The sequence below is a fragment of the Triticum aestivum genome, chromosome 1B, assembly GCF_018294505.1.
Source record: "Triticum aestivum cultivar Chinese Spring chromosome 1B, IWGSC CS RefSeq v2.1, whole genome shotgun sequence".
Taxonomy (NCBI): domain Eukaryota; kingdom Viridiplantae; phylum Streptophyta; class Magnoliopsida; order Poales; family Poaceae; genus Triticum; species Triticum aestivum.
The window spans coordinates 672,839,958-672,866,438 of record NC_057795.1 but is presented as its reverse complement, the minus strand read 5'-3'; the positions used below and the strand labels follow the sequence as shown (position 1 = coordinate 672,866,438).

Below are 26,481 nucleotides of genomic sequence, written 5' to 3'. Positions count from 1 at the left end.
GGTGCCCGGTTAGTGCCGTGCGTCCGCCGCTATTTGAGGGGTCGGATTTGCCAAGTCCGGTTGTAGATGCTCTAAGGAACAGCGCCCTGAAGCCGTAGCCGTCATCGTTAAACCCTTGAATTGATCTGAAGTGCATGACATCTGATCTCGCCGTTGCACACGCACGACGAGAAGTCCTAACCTCTCCGCTCCATGAAGAAGGCAAGAAACTATGTCGGCGCTCTATCGGTTCCGTCCTGGCAAACGAACTAGAGGCGGATTGGAGCCTGTAAGACCAACTCGAAGAAGAAACGCCGCCATCTACCTAAACACTGCCCCTGCGAAGACTAAATGCCCTAACCTAAGCTACTAGTCGGACCCGAGGCACCGGAATTCTCCTCCCCGCCGCTGGCCCCTTGAGCGACAGGCAGAAGGGAGACGAATCCACAGGGTCACCAATGTTGCTTGGGAGGAAGGTCTAACCTAAGCACCCCTAGTGCCCAGGGAAAAAAACGCTTCATGTCGATACATCCATTTCACTAATCGTGGTGATGGTGTACTGGATAAGGGGGTGCTAACCACATTATCTTCCAGAGGACGTGCGCTGGGCCGACGACCCCAAAACCAGCAACCAGTGAGACACATTCGTCAGGCTCCCGGTGGAATCAAGATGAAATCTTATGAAGAGTTGCCGCACACTCTAAGGCACGAATGCAAATCGGCATGTTTATCCTTAGATATAACGACCTATGTGTAACCCTAGGTACCCACACTATCTATACAAGCCGACGGGTGTCGACCGTAGAGGCCAACTCACTCATACACGATCTCGTGGTAGATCAACATGTACTCTGTACCCCATTCATCTATCCAATCAAAGCAGGACGTATGGTGTTGTCTTCTAGAGAGAGCCCGAACATGAGTAAAATCATGCGTCATTGTTACCATCGTGTCAAGACCATCAGCCCGGGACCCCCTACCTCAGATCTACCTGATTCGACGTCGTCACGTAGCACGAGTTCAAGTCACCAGGTACCGAATGAAAAATAAAAATAAAACACGACCACAGCTAGTTAGAAACGAGACTACATAGCTCAATGACATAATCTGCTACTCGCTCACAACAAACCAGCACCCAAAGGCCATAAACGTCAACACGCTGTAGTGATGACTGCATACAAATTAACGACATAGCTCTAAACATAACTTGTAAAATGTTAGGAATAGATGATCTGTTAAACGTACTCATTCCGATAATTACAAACTTTCTATAGAACGGCAGAAACTTCCGCATGGATTTGGTCTTCCGGATTATGATGAATGCCACCAAACCAGTTTCCAAAAAGAGTCGGTACTTGGTGATGGTAAATTGTAGGTAACATGAGTTGTGCGTCAAATCAAGGTAGTGAATGGACATGACAAAAATAAATGATGACTTTTTTCTCTGGATTGAAAACATCATTATTTTTTCAGAACCTTAAAAAATAAAATGTGACAGCGACGTAGTACAGTGGATAGGCACGGAGGAAAATTAAATGTGCGGCTTGGCCTCGGAGGAAGCGGGTGCCTGATTGATCCGGCTGAGAAATTAACCTGCTTCCTTGTCGTGTGGTGTGGCTCGTGTGGAGCAAGGGTGCTCCTCGTACCGTCCTGAAAACGAAGTCTGTGGAGCGGGGCGTCGTGCCGGGGTCGGGTCGCAATGGTGTCCGTGCAAGTGCGATCCATCGAGTTACCGTGTCAGCCGTAGGTTTCAGACGGCGTCCGTTGATCATCTTCTTGGGCGACGTAAGTGTCATCTCCTTGGGTTCAAATTCTTCTTAATAAATATGTGAAAGGTAAATGTCTTTCTGCAATAAAAAAGAAGGCTGGAGACTCCCCACTTCTTGGGGAGCCTCATGCAGATTAAAGAGATTTACTTTAAGAATGTGAAGAAGAAACTGGGAGATGAAAAAAATACCCGTTCCTGGGAAGACTAGTGGGTGGCATCCAAACCTTTAAAGGAGGCCTATCCAAGTCTGTTTCTTATTAACCTAAATCATCACATCTCGGTGGCTGAGGCCATTGAAATGGGGTGGGCTGGATTCAAATTCAGAAGAAGCCTTACTGACGATAAGCAGATCTTATGGGATAGTCTGGGAGACATATATGAGAGGGTCAGTATGTATGATGGCAAAGATCAGCCACAATGGATGTTGACAGCCAGCAGGCAATTCTCTGTTAGATCACTCTACCACTCCCTAGTTAAAATTGATGTGGGATTCCCACACAAGTATCTCTGGAAGATCAAAATCCCAGCAAAAATTAAAATGTTCCTCTGGCTCATTGCCAGAAAAAGTGTAGCGACTAAGGATAATCTAATCAAAAAGGGGTGGAAAGAGAAACAGGGGTGTGTCTACTGCGGTCAGAATGAAACCATTGATCATTTGTTTTTTACATGCTCAGCTGCTAAACTCTTGTGGAGCCTGATCAAATGCTCATTTAATCTGAAAACCTCTCCTAGGGGGGTTGATGATTGTCTGGGGCCTTGGGTTAGAAACTTTGTGGATAGAGAAAGAAAACTAGTGTTAGTGGGAACCTCTGCTCTCATGTGGACGATTTGAAAATGCAGAAATGATATTACTTTTCGAGATAGAAAGATAAGTGATCCTATGACTCTGATCAAACTGACATGCAATTGGCTTGTGGATTGGGTTGTTTTGCAGAAGAAAAAAACCCAGAGCAAAACCTTCTGATGATGGGGGCAAGGCTTATCGAGCGAGTAGCAAGTGAGGTTTACAAGGCGTCGCGGGGATGGAGAGCTGGGGTGCTGCTGCTGAACTAGATGACGTCGTATACCTGTTGTTTCTCCTATCTGTTGAGGCTGCGACCTCTTGGTCTTTTGGCCGCTTGTGGCCCTTTCGCTTAAACTGCTTGTTACTTGATCTACCTGGATTTGCTCAACTTTTGGTAGCTTGCAGGAGTCCTTCTAGATGTAGGCAGCAACGGTACCTGAACCTGGTTTCACTCGTTGGTTTCGTTAATGAAATCGGAGGGGAGTTCTCCCTCTTTTGCTTTAAAAAAAAAGAGTTCACAAATTGACGTCCAACCTGACAGAGCCAGAGCCATTGGGTTTTCTTCCATTAGCAGCTGCTTACACCATCGCAATTCGCAAGGTTAAACGTCGCGTCCTTGGCACACTCAGCCTGATGGGATCGGCATGAGGAATTCACTCCATGATTGGCTGAAACGTGTGCGACAGACACAAGCTCATGCTCCATCTTCACAACCGACATAACTACTAACGCCCTTCCACGGTGTCATTGGGTTATTCGGCTAAGATAGAGACCCAGCCGTGTAGGCACGTCCATCTACTGGCAGCTGCTGTCTGCAAACTCATGCTGCGCTGTGTTGACCCAGAAAAGTTTTGGTCGTCCATGTCCAGAATTGGCTGTGCATTCATCTACTACTAGATATTGGTCAGTTGCCTTGGTCTTCGGATAAATAGGTAGATGGATAGAGACCCAGCCGTGTAGGCATATCTATCTATCGATGGATCTGTGCTGTTAGCTGTCTGCTTGGGTCATGCTGTGCTGACCTAAAAGCTTTGGTCGTCTCCAGTCATCCATGTCCAAGATTGGTAGTGCACTCAACACGCCCTCTCCTCGGTTCCATGCTCCAGCATCCAACTGACCAGAAAAGGCCGGGACCCAATTCATTCGGTGTCTCTTGCTTCCACACTTGGGGGTGGCAGCTCGCACTAATCCTACGCGTCACGCATTATCCAATAACCTAACAAGATATCTCAATAGTGCCTAAGCAGTAAGAGCAACTCTAGCAGACCCTGCATCCCGCCGGTCCACAAAACGCGTTTGCAGTTTGCGCAAAACAACTTTTGCGGGTCGGCTTGGACTGGCACAGATGCAGACCCCCCAAATGGATCCGTAAAAAGGTATATTCGCGGAATATTTCTTTTTACGGGTCGGCTTTGCAGGGTCTGCTCTGTGCGCTGTTGCATCCCGCATATCATCAGCCCGCAAATATAAAATAAAACATAATTCAACAATCAGAAACAAGCTGCATTATTCCAATCAAACATAATACAATAATCATCTGCATTACAAATAATTATTCAAATAACCGTAGCAAACTTAAATATTGCAATACAAAATTTGTCAAATCCATAAATCCTCGGATGCTACGGCCTCTAGCACAATTGTTGCATCACGAGACTTGCCACAATACATTCCTTGTCAAGCCTTGGGGCAATTTTTTCAATTCCAATGCATACAGTCAATGCTACCTAGCATGCCAGGCCAACCTCTCCTCTCATTTGATGCCATCAATTTCTTTGTGTCATCTTCATTGGGTGCCCGAAGATACTCAGGACCGAAGACACGAATGATCACTTTCACAAATCTACGCACTGACTCAATTGTGCTATCTTCACCAATGCGAAGATACTCATCGGCACAGTCAGCCGGAACGCCATATGCAATCACCCGCATAGCTGTGGAGATTTTTTGATATGCACTAAATCCCTTTAAGCCCGCGGCATTTCTTCTTTGAGTAAAATATCGGCAATTTGCCTCGCAAGCTTCAACAATTTTCACAAAGACGGATCGGCGCATTCGGTACCTTCTCCGGAAGAGATGCGGAGGATATGTAGGATTCTCCGCGAAATAGTCTTGCATCAACATCTTGTTCCCAAGATGGCGATTCCGAGGAATGCACAAATGACCGACAGTCGATCCTCGCCTCCTCTTCCGGTGCTCGTCTTCATGCTCCTTCACGGCAAGCGCCATGACTAATGTTTGCTGCCGGAAGTTCGCAAGCATGCTCTCAACATCCGAGTCATCCAAATCGGACGAATCGGGTAGCAAGAACTTCTCGCACGGGTCAACTCCATCTACACGCACACCGGAGCATCAATCTACTACGTAGCTCGCAAAAATCACAAAAAAGGGACTCACCGGTGGCGGCTGATCCCGGGGCGGCGACGAGGGGGTGCGCTCGACGGCGGTCGATCCCCGGCGGCGGCGGCGACGGGGGGCGGCTCTTCTCGCCGGATCCGAAGGGGCGGTGCGGCGGCTCGGCACGGGAGGGTGTGGGGCGGCCCCGGGGCGCGATTCCCCCCGCAGATATGACCGGAATCGCCAGCGGCGGGCGGGCGGCGGCGAAAGGAGGGGAAAAGCGCGTGGGCTGAAATGTCCCTCCCGCCAACTGCTTCTCTCCGATGCAGGGCACTGCAGCCGCCAGGGGGAAACCCGCGTTTTCCCGGGTTGTGACGGAGAATTTGCCGCGCCCCCTAAAATTTTTTGCGGGATGGGACGAGATGCGGGGTCTGGTCGGGCAGGCTTTCTGGCCCGTACCCACATTTTGACGGTTATTTTGCGGGTCGGGGACGGATACAGAGTCTGCTAGAGTTGCTCTAACCACTGCTCTGAATCTCGAGAGAAGCATACATCGACAACAGGTTAACAGAGGCACCGGCGTTTGCTGTTTCGGGTACTTCAAGTCAGTTCATGTTGGCTTTCCGCCAAAAAAAAGAGAGTCAGTTCATGTTGGCGACAGCAATTTATTATCGGAGCACAACGACACCTCGATGGCCCGCGCCGTAAGCAATTTTTTTAACACAATACAGACACAAGCGCTCATACGTACGCGCATACACTCACCACTATGAAGGCACACACGCACACCCTACCCCAATGAGCACCTTTGAGAGACTGAGCCAACATATCATCTTGAGATTTACGAAGTCACCTTAGGCGCATCGTCGTCGACGGGAACGTCTTCTCCCTCTGAAAGCGCATCGCTAGAAATCCGAAAATAAATTTAGGAATAATGCGAGCACTAGGACTTTCTGATGGGCTGAGCATACCGCTGTCCCTTTAACCATAATAAATACGATTCCGATTTGTTTTATTTATTTTTACCAAAAAGGAAGTACCGGCCTCTACATCAAGCACATGGCCATTTATTTTATTATTTTTTGTGAAAAAACGTATTTAAAAAGTTCACAAAAAGTACACCGCACCCCAAACCTGATAAAAATTACATTGAGATCTCTGGACCACTGAACGATCACTACCGCCGTCAGAATGAGTCGCCGACGTGCCGTTGTCGCCGCTCCCCTACCAAATTAAGCTAGCCTGACATTGTCGATAACAGTCAGGAAAGTCCTCGTGCACGTGCCCCTAAGGATCAGCGCCTTGGAGCCGCGATCGTCATCGTTGAACCCTTGAATTGATCTGAAGTGCCTGACATCTGAAAATAAATTTAGAAAAATCCGAAAATAAATTTAGGAATAATGCGAGCACTAGGACTTAAATTCTGATGGGCTGAGCATACCGCTGTCCCTTTAACCATAATAAATACGATTCCGATTTGTTTTATTTATTTTTACCAAAGAGGAAGTACTGGCCTCTACATCAAGCACATGGCCATTTATTTTATTATTTTTTGTGAAAAAACGTATTTAAAAAGTTCACAAAAAGTACACCGCACCCCAAACCTGATAAAAATTACATTGAGATCTCTGGACCACTGAACGATCACTACCGCCGTCAGAATGAGTCGCCGACGTGCCGTTGTCGCCGCTCCCCTACCAAATTAAGCTAGCCTGACATTGTCGATAACAGTCAGGAAAGTCCTCGTGCACGTGCCCCTAAGGATCAGCGCCTTGGAGCCGCGATCGTCATCGTTGAACCCTTGAATTGATCTGAAGTGCCTGACATCTGATCTCGCTGTTGCACACGCACAAAGAAAAACTCTAACCTCTCCGCTCCAAGAAGAAGGCAGGAAACTACACCGGATCTCTGTCGGTTCCGTCCTGACAAACGAACATGTTGAGGAGGATTGGAGCCTGTAAGGCCAACTCAAAGAAGCGCCGACATCCCTTGAACACCGCCGCTATGAGGACTAAAAGCCCTAAACTAAACTACTAGCCGGACCCGAGGCACCGGAATTCTCCTCCCCGCCGCCGGCCACCGGAGCGACAGGCAGAGGGGAGACGAATCCACATACTCACCGGTGTTGTTTGGAGGGACGGTGTAACCTTGCCACCCCTAGGGCCTTGGGAAAAGAACGCTTCATGTCGATACATCCATTTCATTAATTGTAGTGATGGTGTGTTGGATAAGGGGGTGCTAACACATCGGCTCCCAGAGGACGCGAGCTGGGCCGAGGACCCCCAAAACCACAAACCAGTGGGCCACATTCGTCAGGTTCCCGAAGGAATCAAGATAAAATCTATCAAAGACTTGGCGCACACTCCAAGGCACGAATGCAATCTTCGGCATGTTTATCCTTTGATGTAACCGACCTATGTGTAACCCTAAGTATCCATATAGTGTCTATAGAAGCCGAGTGGTGTACCCCATTCATCTATACAATCAAAGCAGGACGTAGGGTATTGCCTCTTAGAGAGAGCCTGAACCTGGGTAAAATCATGTCTGCATGTTACCATTGTGTCAAGGCTGTCAGCTCGGGATCCCTTATCTGAGATTTGCCGGATTCGACCACGTCGCATAGCACGAGTTGAATTCACCAGGTATCGAATGGAAAACAAAAATAAAACACGACCACAACTAGTTGGAAACATGACTACATAGCTCAATGACATAATCTACTACTGGCTCAGCGGCCATACGGTGAACAAACCAGCACCCAAAGGACATAAACGTCAACGTGATGCAGTGATGATGACTGCATACAAATTAACAACATAGCTCTAAAGATAAGCTGTAAAAAGTTATGAATAAATGATGTGTTAAACGCATTCATTCTGGTAATTACAAATTGTCCAAAGAACGACAAGAACTCCCACATGGATTTGGTCTTTCAGATTATGATGAATGCCACCAACCCTGGCAACTCAGTGGAACGACATACAACGGTTGATCCAGCCGAGAAATTATTAACCTGCTGCCATGTCTTGTCGTGTGGTACGGTCTACGGTGTGGCTCGTGTGGAGCAAGGGTGCTCCTCGACACCGTCCTGAAAACTAAGCCTGTGGAGCGGGGCATCGAGTTACCGTGTCAGCCGTAGGTTATCTTCTTGGGGGACGGCGGTGTCATCTTTCTTTTTCTGCGGTGCCGTCCCAGTGCCAGTGCTTCGTAAGTGAGAAATCCAGCAGCATACGCAGCTACCCAATGAGCTCACAAATTGACGCCCTGCCTGCCAGATCCCAGACCCATTGCCACTCCCAAGCGTAGATTTCTTCAGTTAGCTTACAACTTCATCACAAGGTTAAACGTCCTTCACACACTCAACCTGATGGAATTCACTCCATGATTGGCTGAAACGTGTGCGACAGACACAAGCTCATGCTCCATCTTCACAACCGACATAACTACTAACGCCCTTCCCTTACGGCACGGGGTCGTTGGGTTATTCGGCTAAGATCGAGACCCAACCGTGTAGGCCCAGAAAAGTTTTGGTCATCAACATGCCCAGAATCGCGTGTGCATTCGTCACTCTCGCCGTGCTCCCTCCCTGATGTTCATGTGCTACTGCTACTAGATATTGGTCAGTTGCCTCCTCCAAGCTCCACCTGACCTGAAGACCCAATTCACCACCATACCATCAGTGTCTATTGCTTCCACTTGAAATGGCAGTTTAGTCGGCACTGCTCTCCTCCTTTGCCTCCACGCATCATTCGATAACCCAAAACGAGCTGAGCTCTCAACAGCGCGGTACAAAACCCACCCCAACTGCTACTGAATCTCCAAAGAAGCACGCATCGACACATAGCTAGCAGGTTAACAAACGGTGTCGACAATTTAAAAGAGGAACGACAAACCCGCCCCTGCACGTACAACACAAATATAATGCCCGCAGAATCTTCGGTTTCGCGCTTCGTGATCTCGGGTACGAATGCCATGAACACATAGGCACCGGTGTCTGCTGTTTCTGGTACGACAGGTTCAGTTCAGTCTGGCGGGACATCAAAGCCAGTAGTACATTTTATTGTGGAGCACGGCGACGCCTCGATGCCCCGCGGCACACCCGGGTTTGGGGGCAACGAAAGCGGTCGAACAAAAATTTGCATGAGTTCAAGTGTGAACCGATTGTTATAGGCTGAGCAGGTTGCAGCCTAGCTTTCCTGCGCGAACTTGACGCCCTTCTCGATGGAAGACAGCAGCTCGCCCTTGAGGCTCTCCAGCCCCTCCTTCTCCAACGCCGACAGCTCGCCCAGCCCCATCACTTCCTCCACGCCGCTCTTGCCCAGCCTCACCTGCGAAACCGAATAAAGGAAATAGTGTTCAGCACACCAAGTCCCGATCTTCTCACGGAAATTAACAGGTTGCGGAACAGCATTCAGCACAGGCATGTTTTCCGGGCTTCAAGAACAGGCTTAGATGATGTGAAACAACGCACAATCTGTGAATCGTGGTATGCCAGTTCGATCACTATGACACACTAGTATGTATACACGTGCAATGCACGTCTTAATAGTATTGTTCCTATGGTTCTATTAAAAGAAAAGAAAATCATATAGTACTTTGCAATGAATCCGGAGCAAAAATAAATATTAACATGAATTATAAAGTGATGATTTTTTCTAATAAAATTGGTATTGTGGTGATCATTTACATTTCACTGGGCTGTAGCGAAAAACGCTCTAAATAGCCCAGGCGAACACTCACGTAGATGAATCAATCGATCAGATCGATCAATTGTCCAAGGGCAAAACAATAGTTAACCACACCTACATGTATGGGCTACTGGGCTAAGGTCTTCTCTATATTCGGTGTAGTTGGTTTTATAAATATATTTTTGTATGGACTAATGATGCAATTAGCTGCGGCCATTAGCTGATGTACAATATACATGCCGCTAGAAATGTTCACTTGTCTCTGCCCGTCTCGGCTCTTTGCCTGACGCACTGGCACATGCAACATGGCGAGAAGAGAGGAGATGTGATGCGATTTTTCTAGAAACCAGCAGATGCAGCTGCCGGCTACTGTTCATTGCGAATCCTTTGAATCTCCACCGTTAAATTTATGAGACCAATGGCCAGGATCGTCGTTGTTGTACAATTCAAAACCCATACACTATATAGTAGTATAGACATGTGACATGTCTGACCCTCCACGACAATGATAACTCCATGAACTTAATAATCAACCATAAGTTTGTCTATAAACTAATCAACCAAAAAATTACGAATCAACAAGAGCATCTTGCAAGGCCTGTCACAGACCACACGATTCAACTCAAAAGAGCAACCTACACTTTGGATACCTGCTTACAAAGTCAAAAAACATAGCGACACCTTCTAGGAATAAGCATGCAAGCAAATTGCATGTAGGGATGAAAAGTTGGTAACCTGCTTAAGAACTTAACATGATAAAAGAAAGAGAGTGAGGATTATGAAGGTTTTCTCTTGACAAATAATCTGCAGGGACATGATTGTGTACTATAACAGGGACAATAGGATTTATTTATGCATTGACAGGGGGGGAACAGGAAATCACCTTGGAGGCAAAGAATGGCAGCTCTGTTACAGTTGATTGGACAAAAGAGCACTCTACGATGTCAGGAACACCGTTGAGCCCCTTCAAGCATGCATCTCCAAAAACTGCACCAGCATATCTGGAAAAAACACAAGATAAAATATTGTCAGCGAAAACCAAATAATGCAAAACAGTCCAGTATAAAACAAGAGATTGCTACAGAGTTCATCTACATAGATCGATCAAAGTGGCCATGTCTCATTTCAGATGCTACTTCCCAGCTAAAATGAGCACAAGAGTACAATATTTTGGACATAACTGAATTAAGTGTGCATTTCACATGAAAGAAAAAGCAGAAGATTAATAGTGGGATGAAAAACTCTTTAGTAAAGAATATTCTCTACAATTAGTAGTTTAGTATGTAGGTCAGTACTCCAAAAAAAAAACAGGAATCCAGGGTGCAATATAATTTACGAAACCAGATGTTTCACGCTGAAAAAAAACATTAAACTGAAGGCCCAAACAAAATGAACACCTAAGAAAAAAAAAACCACTTATACAATGAACATGTAACTACTCTTAAACAGAATGGAAAACACATTCACATATGTACATATTTGGCAGTAAAGCACTGCTATGAAGATACAATCAAATGGATACAAGAACTACAATACAGTAGTTAGTCAGAGCAAATAGGTTATGAATACTGAATTTGGTCATATGCTGATTGCAGAGTATAAACACTAATATGCTACTTTGATATTCTATAAAAAACACGGACACACAGGGATAATAGCATGTTATTTTCAAGAGCATAAAACTAGCAGAAAGAGGACATGCTCAGGGAAGTCTGTGTGCGTGTTAATAGACTTACGCCATCGACAATGTTGCTGAGCCCTTTCCAGCCTTCGCTTCAACAACTTCCGTGCCACCATCTTGTGTCCTCTTCGTGAGGGCGACAAGGTCCTCATGGGACAATGCATTACTTGCAGGAGTAGCCTATCTCGAATATGAAGAATTGAGTTGTTAACTTGAGATGTTGGCGGTAAAACATATGGCAGATATAGCATAAAATTAAAACAGCATTAGTTGCATAGTGTTTCGGTGATTGACAGATGAAAGATAAGCAGCACTAGAGAGGCATACTGTTGATTCTTATCCCAAACATAGATTTTATTAGCTAAAACGACTTGCCAATAGCATTCAGATAGTTTTATACAACTATGCTATGAAGTTTCGTTATCAGTATGTGTTTACAATTTCGCTAGATTTGCACATCAATTTGTGTTGCTATTGAATGAAATGAAAGAAAACAAGTTAAGCCAGTAAGATGCCAGACCTGTGAGAACAGTGGCAGGATAGTGATTCCAGCATGGCCACCAACAACAGGAACATTCACCCCTGCAAAAGATCACAGCAACAACTCAGATTGAAAGGACAGAGGCATAAAATCCAACAACATAATCTCAAATTTCCCCATAATTAAATAAAATGTCATCTTAATACCAGTAACTGGCACGTTCGCCTTTCCAGCATAGAATGTTTTAGCACGAACAACATCAAGAGTGGTCACACCAAACAGCTTCTTCTCATCATAGGTACCAGCCTTCTTGAACACCTCAGCTGCAATTGGGACAGTCGAGTTGACAGGGTTGCTGATCATATTGACGAGAGCCTGAACAAGCATAATTAACAATTCCACAATTAGATTTTTACATAAATACTGTACAATTTAAAAAATTACTTCATAAACGACGGTTGACATCTTCACGTACAGTAGCACCACATGAGCATGTTTAAACTACACACTGATGTCATGCCAGGCCTCCAGAGCCAATGGCTGGATAGTGTTAGTGTTTGAGCAGCTCTCTTTGCTTTTGCTTTTGCTTTTTTTGTTTATCTAATTTCAGTTAGCAGTTTTACATCGAGTTGCATAGAGTTCTTTGCATTGCAGTGGTGCAAGTTCTGCAGCTTCTTGGTTTTCATCTAATACAAAAACACATGCATTTTGATGTGAATGTGTGTTTTGAGTGGAAACAAAGAAGTACCACCTTGGCCATCTCAGTACACAGTGTGTGCGATAGGATGGAGACAGAGAGATGAAGCTCAAAAATGCAAAATAATGCCTGCAGCAAATTTGCCTCGTAGAGAACAGCCTACAGCCGCCCTACAGCATTTGGGCAGCAAAGCATATAGAGTTTTACTGCCTACAACCCTCCTTGCGACATCTCCTTCAGCTCATCAAGGATGAAGCTAGGGTGCTTTTGGCTTGGCCAACATCCTTCGGGAGTAGTCCGCATGTGGTAGTTTGTATTCCCAGCCACACACGCTCGGCACTCCATTGTGTTGAGTGCCGAAGACTTTGTAACTTATTTCACTCTTCTACCAATGAAAGATACACAAACTTTGTGTATTCACGAAAAAGATATGCAGCAATGTGACTGAACTGCCCCAGAACATAAATCGTAAAACAAGGCCTGAAGCAGAAACAGTCTAAACACTGAGGCAGAAAAGAAACACCTGACTTGGTAGTGGCAGTTGGGCTCAATTTTGGGCAAACACAGTGGCAGTCATCCTATGATGCGACTATTACGTGACTGCTCTCCCCCAGATCATCGCTGAATGCAAAGCATACAGCCGACTGGCAGTGGCAATTCGATTCATTTGGAGCAAACCATTGTTTTAAACTTGTAAAACGAGGTCTGAACCAAGTGTGCCTCCTACTAGAAGCAGCCTACAGATTTGGGGCAGGAAAGTAACACCTGACTTGGCTGTGGCAGTTGGGTTCATTTTAGGCAAACGACTGTTCTGGACTACTAGTACAGAGCAATCCTATGCAACAATTCGGCTGCTCCGTCCCTACGCCCCAGATCAGAAATGAACGGAAAACATACATACTACAACCGTCAGCAAGTAGTAGAAGCAATTCCGAGCAGGGAAACGCTGGATTGCCGCATCTGGCAACCAAATCTAGCTGTGTGGCATCCGCTGAACTGCAGATCTAGAGCGACATGGCGGCAGAGTGGGTGATAAGGGGGCTTACGTTGGGGCAGTGCGTGGCGATGGCGGTGCAGAGGCCCTTGACGATCCCTGCGTTGATCTTGAAGAGGTCGTCCCTGGTCATGCCGGGCTTGCGGGGCACCCCGGCGGGGATGATGACGAGGTCGGCGCCCTCCAGCGCCTCCCCGAGCTGGTCGTCCCCGACGAACCCCTTCACCTGCAGACGGATTTGCGGAGCCACGAAGCAGATTAGCGCACAGATCCAGCCGGCCGAACTGGAGCTAGCCGGCGGGGAAGGGAGGGAGACGGGGTAGGGGCGGACGTACCAGGGCGCGGGTGTTGATGTGGGATACGTCGGCGGCGACGCCGGGCGTGGCGGCGATGTCGTAGAGGGAGAGGGAGGAGACGAGCGGGTTGAGCTTCATGAGCAGCGCCAGCGGCTGGCCGATGCCGCCCGCCGCGCCGAGGATGGCCACCTTCCGCTCCGGCTGCGCGGGCGTCGACGAGTAGCCGCGGCGGCGGCGCAGGTGCTGCGACGCGGATCTCAGCAGCGACATCCTCATCTCCTCCTCCTCGCCTCCGCTCTAAGCTATCGAACGAGCTCTGGTGTCGCTGCGCTGGCGGTAGTGCGGTGGAACGCAGAGGGGGACGGGCGGCGGCTTTAAAGAGGAGCGGAGAAGGGGTGGATGGGATCCAAAGTTTCGCCGTCACCGCCGATGCGACGCTTTGTTTCGATTCACCCGTGTGGGTGTGGTGGTGGGTTTTGCTGGCCGAGGCACGACCGCACGAGTGTGGTTGTACCACCTGCGCACCACTTGTTCACAGCGAGCGACCTGCACGATGGCATCCAGCGCGAGCACACGTGCATACACTCATCCCTACGAACGCACACACCCTTGTTAGCATCTCCGAAAGACTGACCGGCATCATCTTGAAATGAGTGGAGTCTGAAGTAAACCCTGAGGTTGTAGACGTCGACGCTCACCTCTAAATCCCGCAAGTTGATACCCTGAATGTTCCAATCCCGGTCTATTCTAACCCTAGATATGTTTGGCGCACCGGGAAAGGCACAATCATGTTCCCTTTCCTCTCTTCTCAATCAATGGCAATAGGGTAGATGCTCCTGGGGAGGTGGGGGCGAGTTAACAAGCTACACATTGACGGGGGCAGATGCAGCCGGAAGAGATGAGCCGCGCATCGTGGCAAACGTCATCGACCTGGCCATTAGCGAGCGTGCATAGCTCTCCGCCGGAGCATCCACACTGCCCCTCCATCCACTTCCTATACCCATCTTGAACATCGCACTCGTCGCTGGCTGGGTTGACATAGTGTAACACGCACGCACGCGCGCGCCATGGCACTCTTGTGAGCGCACGCTCTCATCCCACCCGCCGTTCTCCTTACTCTTGACCCCGCGCTGGCTTGAGCAGGTCGTCATGGCCGCCTCCCACTGCAGCTTTACGGACGCCGGCACGCGCGGCGAGGGCGACCACAGGCATGCGAATTTTTCAGTATCTGCGACAACGTCGACGAGCACAATGGAGGGCTCTTTCTCTTCTCGGGGTGTCCTGTGTGTGCGGCGGCGCTATAGTAGCGCGGCGCTGGTGGATGCGAGACTACGGACGTGGTGCTGCAGCTGTGTGCATGGGCGCACCGTGGCGGCGCTAGCGCACTCTATAGAGCTCGCCTTGGCATCAACTATACGGAGAGGACAAGAAAAGAAGGTCACGGCCTCACGGGGTGCATCGGCGTGGCCCGGCGTCTAACGGCAGAACAGAGGGAAGGTCGTGGTTTTGCAAGGGAAAGAGGGACATGCGGCGGCTGACTTCAGCAAGGCCATAGCAGGGGATGTGCCTGCGTCCACGATGAGGAAGACGAGGCGCGCGAAGCAGCTGTGCCAAAGGGTCCTTTTCATATGCGTGGTGGCATTCGTGCCGGCATCTTCGTCGCATCGGCATCATCTTCCCTTCCGCTTAGTCTGGACGAACAGCAATCTCTCGCCGACGAGGTCCCCAATGCCAGCTCCTCGAGTCGGGATAATGCAGCGTCGGCCACGCACGTCGTCAGGCTTGGAAACGCCCAGGAACTCGTCTGCGATGACGTCAGACAGCCGAGCCGACCCCATCCGACACGCTCATTAGGGCCTCGTCCGGAGGCGAGCCAACGATCGATTGGGGAGTGAACTTGTGAGGAAGAGATATTGGGGAAGGAGATGCATATGACAAGTGGGCCCATGTTGTAAGTGATAGAGATCAATCCCGACTGGGATCGGGCCTTTCCTATTCCATCAAACAAGATTTTACTTATACAAGGTCTGGATTGACCGGGATTTGTAAATACAGGGTACCAACTTCACGGGATTGAAGATGAGGGTTTATTTGCATCGACATCTACAATCTCAGGGTTTATTTCAGACTTTACTCTCTTGAAATTTACGAAGTCACCGTAGGCACCTCGTCGTCGACGGGAACGTCTCCTCCCACCGAATGCGCATCGCCGTAAATCCTGAAATAAATCCAGGAATAAATGCGAGCACCAGAATTTGAACCATGGTGGGCTGGGGATACCACAATCCCTCTAACCATCCAACCACAGGTTGATTCGCCACCTCACCACTACTGGTAGGTATCGGGCGCACAAGTGCAAATAATGGCAAAAAGTTTGCCTCGTCCGTTAAATAAATTAACAAGGAAAATAGAGATTATTTGCTTTTACCAACTGTTACGAATTACACAGAGTCATTGCTCTCCCCGTATTGTTTTCCCTAGACCCTTGGCACCCGCCGTCGCCAAGAAATCCCCCTCCCCCAATGACGCAAAGGAGAATCAAAGGCAGTGTTGATTCCAAATAATCCTGCTGATGAGCATGATAATAGAGGTCGTGACTTTTCTATCGGGGATATTGTTCCCTCATAAGTTGACCCTCCACTCCTTCATTGAGCACTCCAAGTGCCAAGTTCAAGTGTCAATGCACCCACAACTCTAGCAAATTCAACAACCTCAAGGTGAACCTGCACTTAGAGAAGATGTGGGCAGCGGATTCTTGCTCTCTTTGACAAGGAGGACAAAAGGCCACATTTACGTCATCCTCTCTTGGCTAATCTACCAGCAATCAAAATCCCATCTTGCATAGCTAGCCAAGAAAAGACTTTGACTTCAGGCGGTGCACAAACCTTCCAAACCATGAGCTCCATGGGTGAGCGAGTGGCCCCTAAAGATTGCACCTTATAAGCGAAGGCCACCGAATAGCGTCCACTCTTCGTGTGCTTCCAAGTAATGTCATCTTTAGCATTATCTTCAAGGTGGAAATCTTGAAGTACAGTCCAAATAGCAATATATTCAACACTCTAGAATGTGGACCATGGAGAAGTTAATGTTCATGTTGATCTTGGAAAGCCAAGCATCATTCCTTAGAGTTTCTTGCACTTTCTAATTCCTTCTTGTTGACACTTCAAAGATTAGAGGTGCAATATCCTCGGGCTTCCTTATTACTTGCACGCACCATTTGCCAATGGTAATAGTAGTAGAGGCATAGAATAGATCGAGGTCCATTTCATTACAAGGGTTGCCCATTTCCACCCACATCTTGGTTGGATCCTTCCACCCATATCAAGGCGCCGCAATCCTAGAACCCTAGCAAACTTCTCAAGATTGAGCATGCCGGGGCTGCCGAGTTCATGGTAGTCTTATCTGACACCGACCAAACAAAAGCTCTCATTGGCCTACTGGCTTCTGTGAAGTGTGTTTTCGAGGTGAGAACCGACTTGACGAGGGCATTGCGGCTAACGGAGCTAAATCCGGCAGATCTCGGGTAGGGGGTCCCGAGCTGGTGATCTTGGCACTATGGTAACAAGAAAAAAAGGATACACGGTATTTACCCAGGTTCGGGCCCCCTCAAAGAGGTAGAACTCTACGTCCTACTTGTATTGTATTGATTGTGGATGGGGTACAAAGTATAGATCGATCTACTTCAAGATCATATGTGTGAATGAATCTATAGAATATGTTCTATCGACTAGCCTAGCATCGGTTTATATAATGTACCAGAGGCCTAGGATTTAGAAGAGTCCTCATGTTGTGTGCAAGCCTTGTGGAATCTTCCTTGTATACGTCATGGGCGGCCCGAAGAGGCCTAGTAATTAACCGCGAAGGGGATTCTTGGCCCGCTGATGTCTACTACGCAACCTTCTTCTTGTAGACGTTGTTGGGCCTCTAACTGCATAGGTTTGTAGGACAGTAGCAAATTTTCCTCAAGTGGAGGACCTAAGGTTTATCAATCCGTGGGAGGCGTAGGATGAAGATGGTCTCTCTCAAACAACCCTACAACCAAATAACAAAGAGTCCCTTGTGTCCCCAACACACCCAATACAATGGTAAATTGTATAGGTGCACTAGTTCGTCGAAGAGATGGTGATACAAGTGCAATATGGATGGTAGTTAAAGGTATTTGTAATCTGAAATTATAAAAACAGCAAGGTAACAAGTAATAAAAGTGAGCGTAAACGGTATTGCAATGCTAGGAAACAAGGCCTAAGGTTCATACTTTCACTAGTGCAAGTTCTCTCAACAATAATAACATAATTGGATCATATAACTATCCCTCAACATGTAACAAAGAGCCACTCCAAAGTCACTAATAGCGGAGAACAAACGAAGAGATCATTGTAGGGTACGAAACCACCTCAAAGTTATCCTTTCTGATCGATTTATTCTAGAGTTCGTACTAGAATAACACCTTAAGACACAAATCAACCAAACCCCTAATGTCACCTAGATACTCCAATGTCACCTCAAGTATCCGTGGGCATGATTATACAATATGCATCACGCAATCTCGGATTCATCTATTCAGCCAACAAAAAGTACTTCAAAGAGTGCCCCAAAATTTCTACCGGAGAGTCAAGACGAAAACGTGTGCCAACCCCTATGCATAACTTCATTGAACCCGCAAGTTGATCACCAAAACATACATCAAGTAGATCACATGAATATCCCATTGTCACCACAGATAAGCACGGCAAGACATACATCAAGTGTTCTCAAATCCTTAAAGACTCAATCCGATAAGATAACTTCAAAGGGAAAACTCAATCCATTACAAGAGAGTAGAGGGGGAGAAACATCATAAGATCCAACTATAATAGCAAAGCTCGCGATACATCAAGATCATGCCATATCAAGAACACGAGAGAGAGAGAGATCAAACACATAGCTACTGATACATACCCTCAGCCCCGAGGGTGAACTACTCCCTCCTTGTCATGGAGAGCGCCGGGATGATGAAGATGGCCACCGGTGAGGGATCCCCCCTCCGGCAGGGTGCCGTAACAGAGTCCCGATTGGTTTTTGGTGGCTACAGAGGCTTGCGGCAGCGAAACTCCCGATCTAGGTTCTTTTCTAGAGGTTTCAGTATTTATAGGAATTTTTGGCATATGTTTCACGTTAGGGGGGGGGCTTCGGGCTGTCCACGAGGCAGGGGGCGCGCCCTGGGGGACTCTCCCGGCCCAACTCTTGCACTCCCGGGGCTTCTTTTGGTCCATAAAAATTCGTCAGAAATTGGCACGTCAATTGGATTCCGTTTGGTATTCCTTTTCTGTAAAACTCGAAAACAAGGAAAAACAGAAACTGGCTCTGGGCTCTAAGTTAATAGGTTAGTCCCAAAAACGATATAAAAGTGTATATAAATGCATATAAAACATCCTAGATGGATAATATAATAGCATGGAACAATCAAAAATTATAGTTACGTTGGAGACGTATCACCCGCCCCTCCTGGCCGAGAGATGACATGGTGAGCACCCTCTAGTCCAGGATACCATCAGCGGCCAATGTTAGTAATATTTTTAACTCACAAGGGACAAGACTTAATGCATTTTTGCCCTCAAGGTATTGGAAGTCCACCTTCTTGAGTTGCCAAACCGAAAGCGTAAGGCCCAAGTATGTTATCGGGAAGGAAGCATGAGTAGCCGACAAACTTTGGAGGATTGGCTCAAGGTTTAAATGATCGCATTCGATTGGGACCATGGAGCACTTGTGGGAGTTGGTGTATAGATATCACACTCGATTGGGCCCATGAACATCCTGCATCATCTACATGAAGATGGTGCCCCGACCATGATCTTGTGGAGAAGACCATGCCTTGTTACCAAGTCAAGCACGCGCTGGAGGGGAGCGATTGCGATGACAAAAAGGAGGGGGGGTTACCTTGTCGAAACCCACGACCATGCTAGATTGGAGGTCCGACCACCCCGTTTAAAAGCACCCTCGAGGAGGATGTGGAAACTAGGGCGGTGATCCAATCCTTAAACTTGCTTTGGAACCCTTTTTCTGGAGTAGGGCAATGATGTACTCGTACTTCACATAGTCAAAGGAGGCCTTGTGAATATTAAGCAAGCTTGAAGATAAGAGTGAGGGTCGTCCTAGTGTGCAACGGGCTGGCAAGATTCTTCACGTACATTAAATTATTATGAATGCCCTTCTCTTGATAATCACACTTCGGGCATTAGAAACAAGAGAGTTCATGTGCATACGAAGGCGGATGGCTAGTATCTTAGCAATGATTTTTGCAACGGCATAAATGAGGCTAATATGCATATAATCATTGCTAAATCTTTAGCTAATAGGCTCAAACCTCATCTTCCTGATTATATTGATCCTTCGCAGCAAGCTTTTATAGAAGGGCGTAGAATTAGTGATAACATCATTATTGCTTAGGAGATCACTCACACTTTTGCTTTAAAATCTTGGAAACATCAAGCCTTCCTTCTTAAGATTGATCTTGCTAAAGCTTTCGACCGTGTTGAATGGAACTTCATTGTCTCTGCTCTCTCGCGTAAAGGGTTCCATGTGCATTTCATCAATTTAATATATGCTTGCATCTCTACTCCGGTTTTCTCCGTCATTATTAATGGCCAAGCTTCTCATAGATTCAGAAGTGAAAGGGGTATTAGACAGGGTTGCCCTCTCTCTCCTTATCTCTTTGTTCTAGCAGTTAATGAACTTTCGCTTGCCCTTAATGATGCTTTGGCTGCTAACAATCTTGAGGGTATCACCCTTGGGCCAAATTGCCCTCCTGTCCACTCACTACTTTTTGCAGATGACCTTCTTGTGTGCGAAAAAGCAAGTATGGGGGAAGCTCAAGCCATGGCTCAAATTCTTCACCAATTTTGTGCTGCCTCGGGTCAGACTCCTAATTGGGCCAAATCTGCAATTCTTTTTAGTGCTCATGTTAATCAGACGGTGATCTCTGACATTCAAAGAGTTTTCCCTGTCCCTATCATGGATGAGAATTTCACTCACCTTGGCCACCCTCTTATTCTTCCTGCTAAGAACAGGTCAACTGCTTACAACTTTGTGTTGGACAAATTTTTGGCTAAACTTCCAGGATATAAGGCCAACATGCTTTCCCATGCAGCTAGATTGGAATTAATTAGATCAATTCTCTCTTCCATTCCAGTTTATTACATGTCTAACATATTGTTTACCAAAAAGTTCATTGCTAAACTTACCGCTATCATTAGAACTTTTTGGTGGACAGGAATTAGAGAAGACAGTTCTTCAAGAGGTCTTTGCCTTCGAGCTTGGAAGGATATATGCACATCTAAGCAAGAAGGGGGTCTAGGTATTAGAAACCTTCAACCTATGAATCAAGGTTTAATCTTGGCTTCGGCTTGGAGAATTGCAAACTCCCCAAATTCTCAATTGCATCTTGTTCTCAAATCTAAGTACTTTTCGGGTTCCTCTTTCTGGACTGCCACTTCCAATACCCCTAAATCTTCTTTTTGGTCCTCTGTTATCAAGTTGCTCCCTAAATTAAAAGCACACTCTTTTATCAAATCACGCAAGGAAACATTTCCATATGGAGTACTCCCTGGTGTTCAGCCTGGTCTGATATTCATGATCATCTCATCATCCAACCTAACAACTTCACTTACCCTGCTAAAATTAGAGATCTTTGGATTGCAGGTCAAAAAGTCTGGAACATTGATTTAATTCGCTCTATTTTCCAGGAGCCTACTGCAACAATCATTACTCAAACTAATATTATGCCAGATGATTGTGCGGATATATTATGTTGGGATCTCACGCCTAATGGTAAGTGCAACGCTAAAAGTACATACAAGTTATGTTTGCAGGATATTCAAAGACATCCCAGGAATCAACCTGGTCAGGTCTCTACACTAGTCAAAGATTTACTCAAGCAGGTTTGGAAGCACAACAATATGCCTCCTAGGGTTCAAACATTTGCTTGGAGATTACTTCGCAAGGCCCTCCCTACAAGTTTGAGAGCATCTCGTTTCTCTAGTCATATTGATAAAGAGTGTTGTCGCTGTGCTCAAGATGAGGATGAATTGCATTTGTTTTTCAATTGTGCATTTGCTAGAGCTGCATGGTTTGCGCATCCTTGGTATCTTAGGACTGATATCTTAACTGAAGTTCATCATTCTATACAGGCTCTTATCCATGCTCTTATGACCATGAATCACTCTCATGCATCAATCCCAAATATTTTTAATTTCTTATGGTGCATTTGGAAATCAAGGAATGATTGCCTTTTTGGTAGAAAAAAATTCTTCTCCTCATCAGGTTTTTATGGCTACAATGGCGTTGGATGAAAGCAGTAAACTTAATGATGCCTCTCCTGATGGCACAAAGACTTATTCTCTTCAGCAAAATACTACAAACTCCACTCTTTTGCCGCTGCAGGGACAAGCTATTAGGACGGATCTTCTTATTTCGGGGGCAAAAATTTATTCTGATGCTTCTTTTAAATGCACAAAGATCCCAGGTCTAACGCATGGACAAACAACCACGGGTATTGGTGTCTATCTTAATTTTTTGCAGGATCAAAGGAGCATGCAGGTCCAAATTCAAGCCTCGACCGAGCCCACCTTTTCCCCATTACAAGCGGAAGCGCATGCCCTTGTTCTTGCTGCGAGGGTGACTCAACTTTTGCAGATTAGCCAACCTATGTTCCTCACTGATAATCTCTCTTTGGCTAAAGCAGCAGCAAGCAAAAATGTCTTGGCTGATGCGATTCCTTGGTCAATCAGAAAGCTCATTGCAGAGTTCTACAACACCACTCGACAGTTGCAATCGCAGGTGTTCCATATATCCAGAGAGATTAATGGCATAGCCCACAATGTAGCTCATCAGGTTCTGACCAGAGCAACAGGACCTGTTTTTAGTTGTTTTAGTTCAACAGGCCCTGTCATCTCCACTCTGTTTTCTTGCAACATTCAGGGAGTTGTATTTCATGTTGTACATTGTTACTAAGTTGAATGAAGTTGGCACTATGGGTGCCTTTCCCCGTTCAAAAAAAAACCTCTTTCTGGGGCAAAAGCGCAATGTTTGCAGAGTTTAACCATTGGAGATTTACACCATGGAGGTTACTAAAATGATGGTTGGCTCTCATGAGTACAACCTTAACAATGTCCCAACACTTCCAAAAAAATGCCCGATGAACCCATCCAGCGCGGGTGCCTTGCCATTTGGCATTTGGTTGATGGCCTCCCATACCTCCTCCTGGTGAAAGGGGCCTCAAGGTCATGCAAGTCCCGTACGTCAAGGTTGAGCTCCTCCCAGTTGAAATCTTTTGGCCTAGAGCCCTCTTTTCCCATGGCATCGGAGAAGTGGGTATGAATGATATCTTTTTGTTCATGCTCGATGACCCAACCAAGATTGCGCTTACCCTATGGATGTGGTTTTTCTTGTGTGTCGCTTCTTGGGACATGCTTCTTACGATTTGTAAGAGCAACTCAAGCTTAAGCAGAACTACTAGCCTTGGTAAGGTATGATTTGACCAATGGTCTTCCTCTTTTGGGCTTCAATTTGCCCAGTCAAGAAATTGAATTGTTCTTATGATTTAAATATTGATTCGTTCAAATGCTGATAAGACCGAGATCTTCAACAGACATATTGTGTTTATCTAGAGACAAAACAAAATCACCAGCTCAAAAAAAGAGAAATAAAATCCCTTTTGCTGCTTTCATCGAAATGTCCAGCAGCGAACCTATTTAGCCCAAAACGCATAGCAAGCACACAGATGCTCAAGATAAATATATGATCCACACATTTGAGCCAACAGGCATAATAATACTGATGAACCATCAAGGTGGCCAACAACAAATCCATGGCAAGCAACATCATGTAGATCAATGTCACACAAACAGTTTGCAGCCCACCAGACAAGGCAAGGCAGACAGGAAAAACATCCGGCTTGACTACTCCAAATCAAGCCTTCAACCTAAAACCGACTCGCACAGTCTCTGGCTCTCAAAGTATTGATTGATAAGACAGACAGACTCATCATCCTCTCTCTACTCGATCAGATCGTCATCGTCGTCGGGCAGTGGCTGTGCCGCTGCAGCCGCAAGCTCAGCCTCGTGCCTGCACAATTCGCATCAAAAAGCAATCAGCATTTCTTTCATTCATTCAGTTGATTGCAACCTGAAACCGGGCAATCATAGTGAAGATGGTAGAGAACAGAGGAAGGCACTTACTGTTGCTGCATGGCCAGGTCGAAGGTCACTTCCGGGGGCTTAAGGGCCACTGCTTCAACGAAGTGGATGTTGGGATCACTGTCATCAGCAAAGATTACTTAGTACAAGAACGATGATGCAAGGTTACAGGCAGAGGAAAGCAATGGGGATGAAAGAAAATTACCCAGCCAGCTTCCTTGCAAGGTAAAGGAAGGGCTTCTCAAAGTTGTAGTTGCTCTTGGCAGAGATCTCATAGTACTGCAGGTTCTTCTTCCTGTGGAATGTCACCTGCTTGGCCTTAACCTGCCTGTTCTTCACATCAACCTTGTTGCCGCACAGGACAATGGGGATGTTCTCACAAACCCTGCAACAGGTTAACATCCAGACATCAGAACACCACGGCAAAACATTACATTGAGTGAAGCAGAGATGATTGCTTCTTCAGAAGCAAACCTGCACAGGTCCCTGTGCCACGTAGGAACATTCTTGTAGGTCAGCCTTGAAGTGACATCAAACATGATAATCGCACACTGACCATGGATACTGCACAAATGATTAAAAAGAAATCAGTCAAACAACTAAATTAGCCAAGTAAACCAATACGCCTTAACCAATACATCTAATATTGAGATAGCTACACAACAGTCGTGTGTGCAGAAAAAATAGCTAAAATCCACTACGAAACACTTACTAGTATCCATCTCTAAGGCCACCAAACTTCTCTTGCCCAGCAGTGTCCCAGCAGTAGAAACGGATCTTTCCGCAGTTAGTGGTGAAATCCAATGGGTGAACTTCAACACCAATGGTGGCTGCAAAGGGGGAAAAATGTTGAATTTCTTAGCCATGATGCACGCCAAGCAGTATAGGTGCACAAGAGAAACTTAGAACAATTCACACATACGCTCGTATTTCTTCTCAAACTCTCCAGTGAGATGCCTCTTCACAAAAGTGGTTTTGCCTGCAAACAGATAACAGTATCAGAACCTCTGCTGTCACTGGTGGGAGAAGGATAACCAGACAAGGAAGGAAGCTAATAAAGAACAAATGACTAGGCAGGCAAAAAATTACTAACAATTGCAATTTGAAACATGGCATGTTAGGTTCATGTTTGATTAGAACATATGATGCATGAGATACCAATCTAGCAGATGCCAATGAAGTAATTCGGTACAGAGACAAAACTATCTAGATATCAAGGGATTTTTCACTTATTAGCATAACTCTAATAGGCAGACCTTCTACACTGGTGCATGAAAAATGGAACATTTCGTATACAGTAAAGCTACCACGTCTTTGCCTATCAGTAATATTCGATCTAATAATTCATAGAAAACACACTCCCATGTTCAAATAATCCTTTTAATACATAGTATTTGCTGGTAATTGTTTAATCTCCATACAGATGCTATAACTATGGCGCAACTGCGTATAAGAAAAAAGTTAAATCCGACAAACATAGTCTTGTCTTGTTACACAAACTTTTTCCTTCCTATTGGTAAAATATATGATGCAAAGGCATAAAGACCTCCCTGATCTAAATCCCTTTCGCAACTCCTAACTCTGTTTTCCACGAATTCAAACGGAAAGCATCAAAAGGTGATTCCCGCTGGCAAACGAATCACGAAACCCTTTCGTGGCACGGATTACAATCAACCCCGCAATCTCTCAAACGCCTAATAGGACATCAGATTCCATCCGGAGGCCACGCAAAGCCGTAAGACGACTCAGATCTCGCCGAAACGACGGCGACAAGCGGCCGCATCGAACGGATCACGGCCTCGTCTAGCGGAACGAAACGAACAGGGAGGCGGGGGAAGGGACGAGACTCACCAGTCCCGCCATCGCCGACGATGACGAGCTTGAAGCTGGGGTAATCGACGGTGTTCTGGTTCGGCAGCGCCTGCGACAGACCAAACGGAAAACAGATCAGACCCACGCGTGCCCGGATCCCAGGCCAGACGCGACGGAATCGAACGGGGGGTGACTCACCATGGGGGGACGCGGGCGGCGACGGCGGCGGCGGCACGGGTGTGGAGGGGGGCAGCAAAACCCTAGGGGAGGAGGAGGAGTATTTCGAATCGGAGTTGGGGAGGCCGTGGAGGCGGAGGGGGTGGGGTTTTATATAGCGTTTTTTTTGGGGGGGAAATGGGATTTTTTTTTTATTTTGCGGGGCGCGTGTGGGGGGTTTGGTTAGCTTTGGATGGACGCAGGAATGGTGGCCGCTGGATCGGCGGTGGGCGGCGGATCGCAGCGGGGGCGGGGGTCGATTAGCTTTCGTCCCACGCGAGGTTCCCGGCCGTCCGATCCGGGCGCTGCCGTTGGGTCGGGGAGCGGCGCGTCGTGGGCTGCCTCTTTTCTGTGCTCCAGAATTCCAGAAAGAACGGTCGGTCCACGTATATCGTGAAAGGGGCCGCCGGTTTCAGTCGCCCGTTTCACACTTGCCGTTGTGAGTAGTACTACTACTACTACTTGGGCCATTTTGAGGGGAACGCTGAAGAGCTATTATAGCGGGCTTATAGCCCGTTTAAAAGTCTTTTTCATGTTTGTCCGGACGTGGTCCACGGACATGATGCAAGAGGGAGC

General features: G+C 46.7%; 2 protein-coding genes across 2 annotated transcripts; both read right to left on the bottom strand.

The window, feature by feature from the left end:
* Window positions 1–8,713: 8,713 nt before the first annotated feature.
* Window positions 8,714–14,165, bottom strand: LOC123147663 (malate dehydrogenase, mitochondrial). Its single transcript, XM_044566933.1, has 7 exons — window positions 13,745–14,165; window positions 13,462–13,635; window positions 11,925–12,093; window positions 11,758–11,819; window positions 11,293–11,417; window positions 10,440–10,557; window positions 8,714–9,196 (listed from the first exon to the last, which is right to left on the bottom strand). Exons 1-7 carry the CDS (start codon window positions 13,979–13,981, stop codon window positions 9,056–9,058), a joined length of 1,026 nt encoding a protein of 341 aa, XP_044422868.1. The 5' UTR covers window positions 13,982–14,165; the 3' UTR covers window positions 8,714–9,055.
* A 9,301-nt stretch (window positions 14,166–23,466) lies between these two features.
* Window positions 23,467–26,029, bottom strand: LOC123147656 (GTP-binding nuclear protein Ran-2). The gene is made up of 8 exons (XM_044566922.1): window positions 25,888–26,029; window positions 25,729–25,798; window positions 24,800–24,856; window positions 24,590–24,707; window positions 24,352–24,441; window positions 24,083–24,262; window positions 23,920–23,997; window positions 23,467–23,806 (listed from the first exon to the last, which is right to left on the bottom strand). Exons 1-8 carry the CDS (start codon window positions 25,888–25,890, stop codon window positions 23,737–23,739), a joined length of 666 nt encoding a protein of 221 aa, XP_044422857.1. The 5' UTR covers window positions 25,891–26,029; the 3' UTR covers window positions 23,467–23,736.
* Between the last annotated feature and the right edge of the window lie 452 nt (window positions 26,030–26,481).

Excerpts from the sequence above, each read along its gene's own strand:
- LOC123147663 (XM_044566933.1), bottom strand. The coding sequence starts at position 13,981 with ATGAGGATGTCGCTGCTGAGATCCGCGTCGCAGCACCTGCGCCGCCGC. Across the intron at positions 13,636-13,744 it reads ACATCAACACCCGCGCCCTG|GTGAAGGGGTTCGTCGGGGA; the intron begins GTACGTCCGCCC and ends ATCCGTCTGCAG. Across the intron at positions 10,558-11,292 it reads TCAGCAACATTGTCGATGGC|ATATGCTGGTGCAGTTTTTG; the intron begins GTAAGTCTATTA and ends TGTTTTTTCCAG.
- LOC123147656 (XM_044566922.1), bottom strand. Across the intron at positions 24,442-24,589 it reads GGCCTTAGAGATGGATACTA|TATCCATGGTCAGTGTGCGA; the intron begins GTAAGTGTTTCG and ends TCATTTGTGCAG. Across the intron at positions 23,807-23,919 it reads GACCTGGCCATGCAGCAACA|GCACGAGGCTGAGCTTGCGG; the intron begins GTAAGTGCCTTC and ends CGAATTGTGCAG.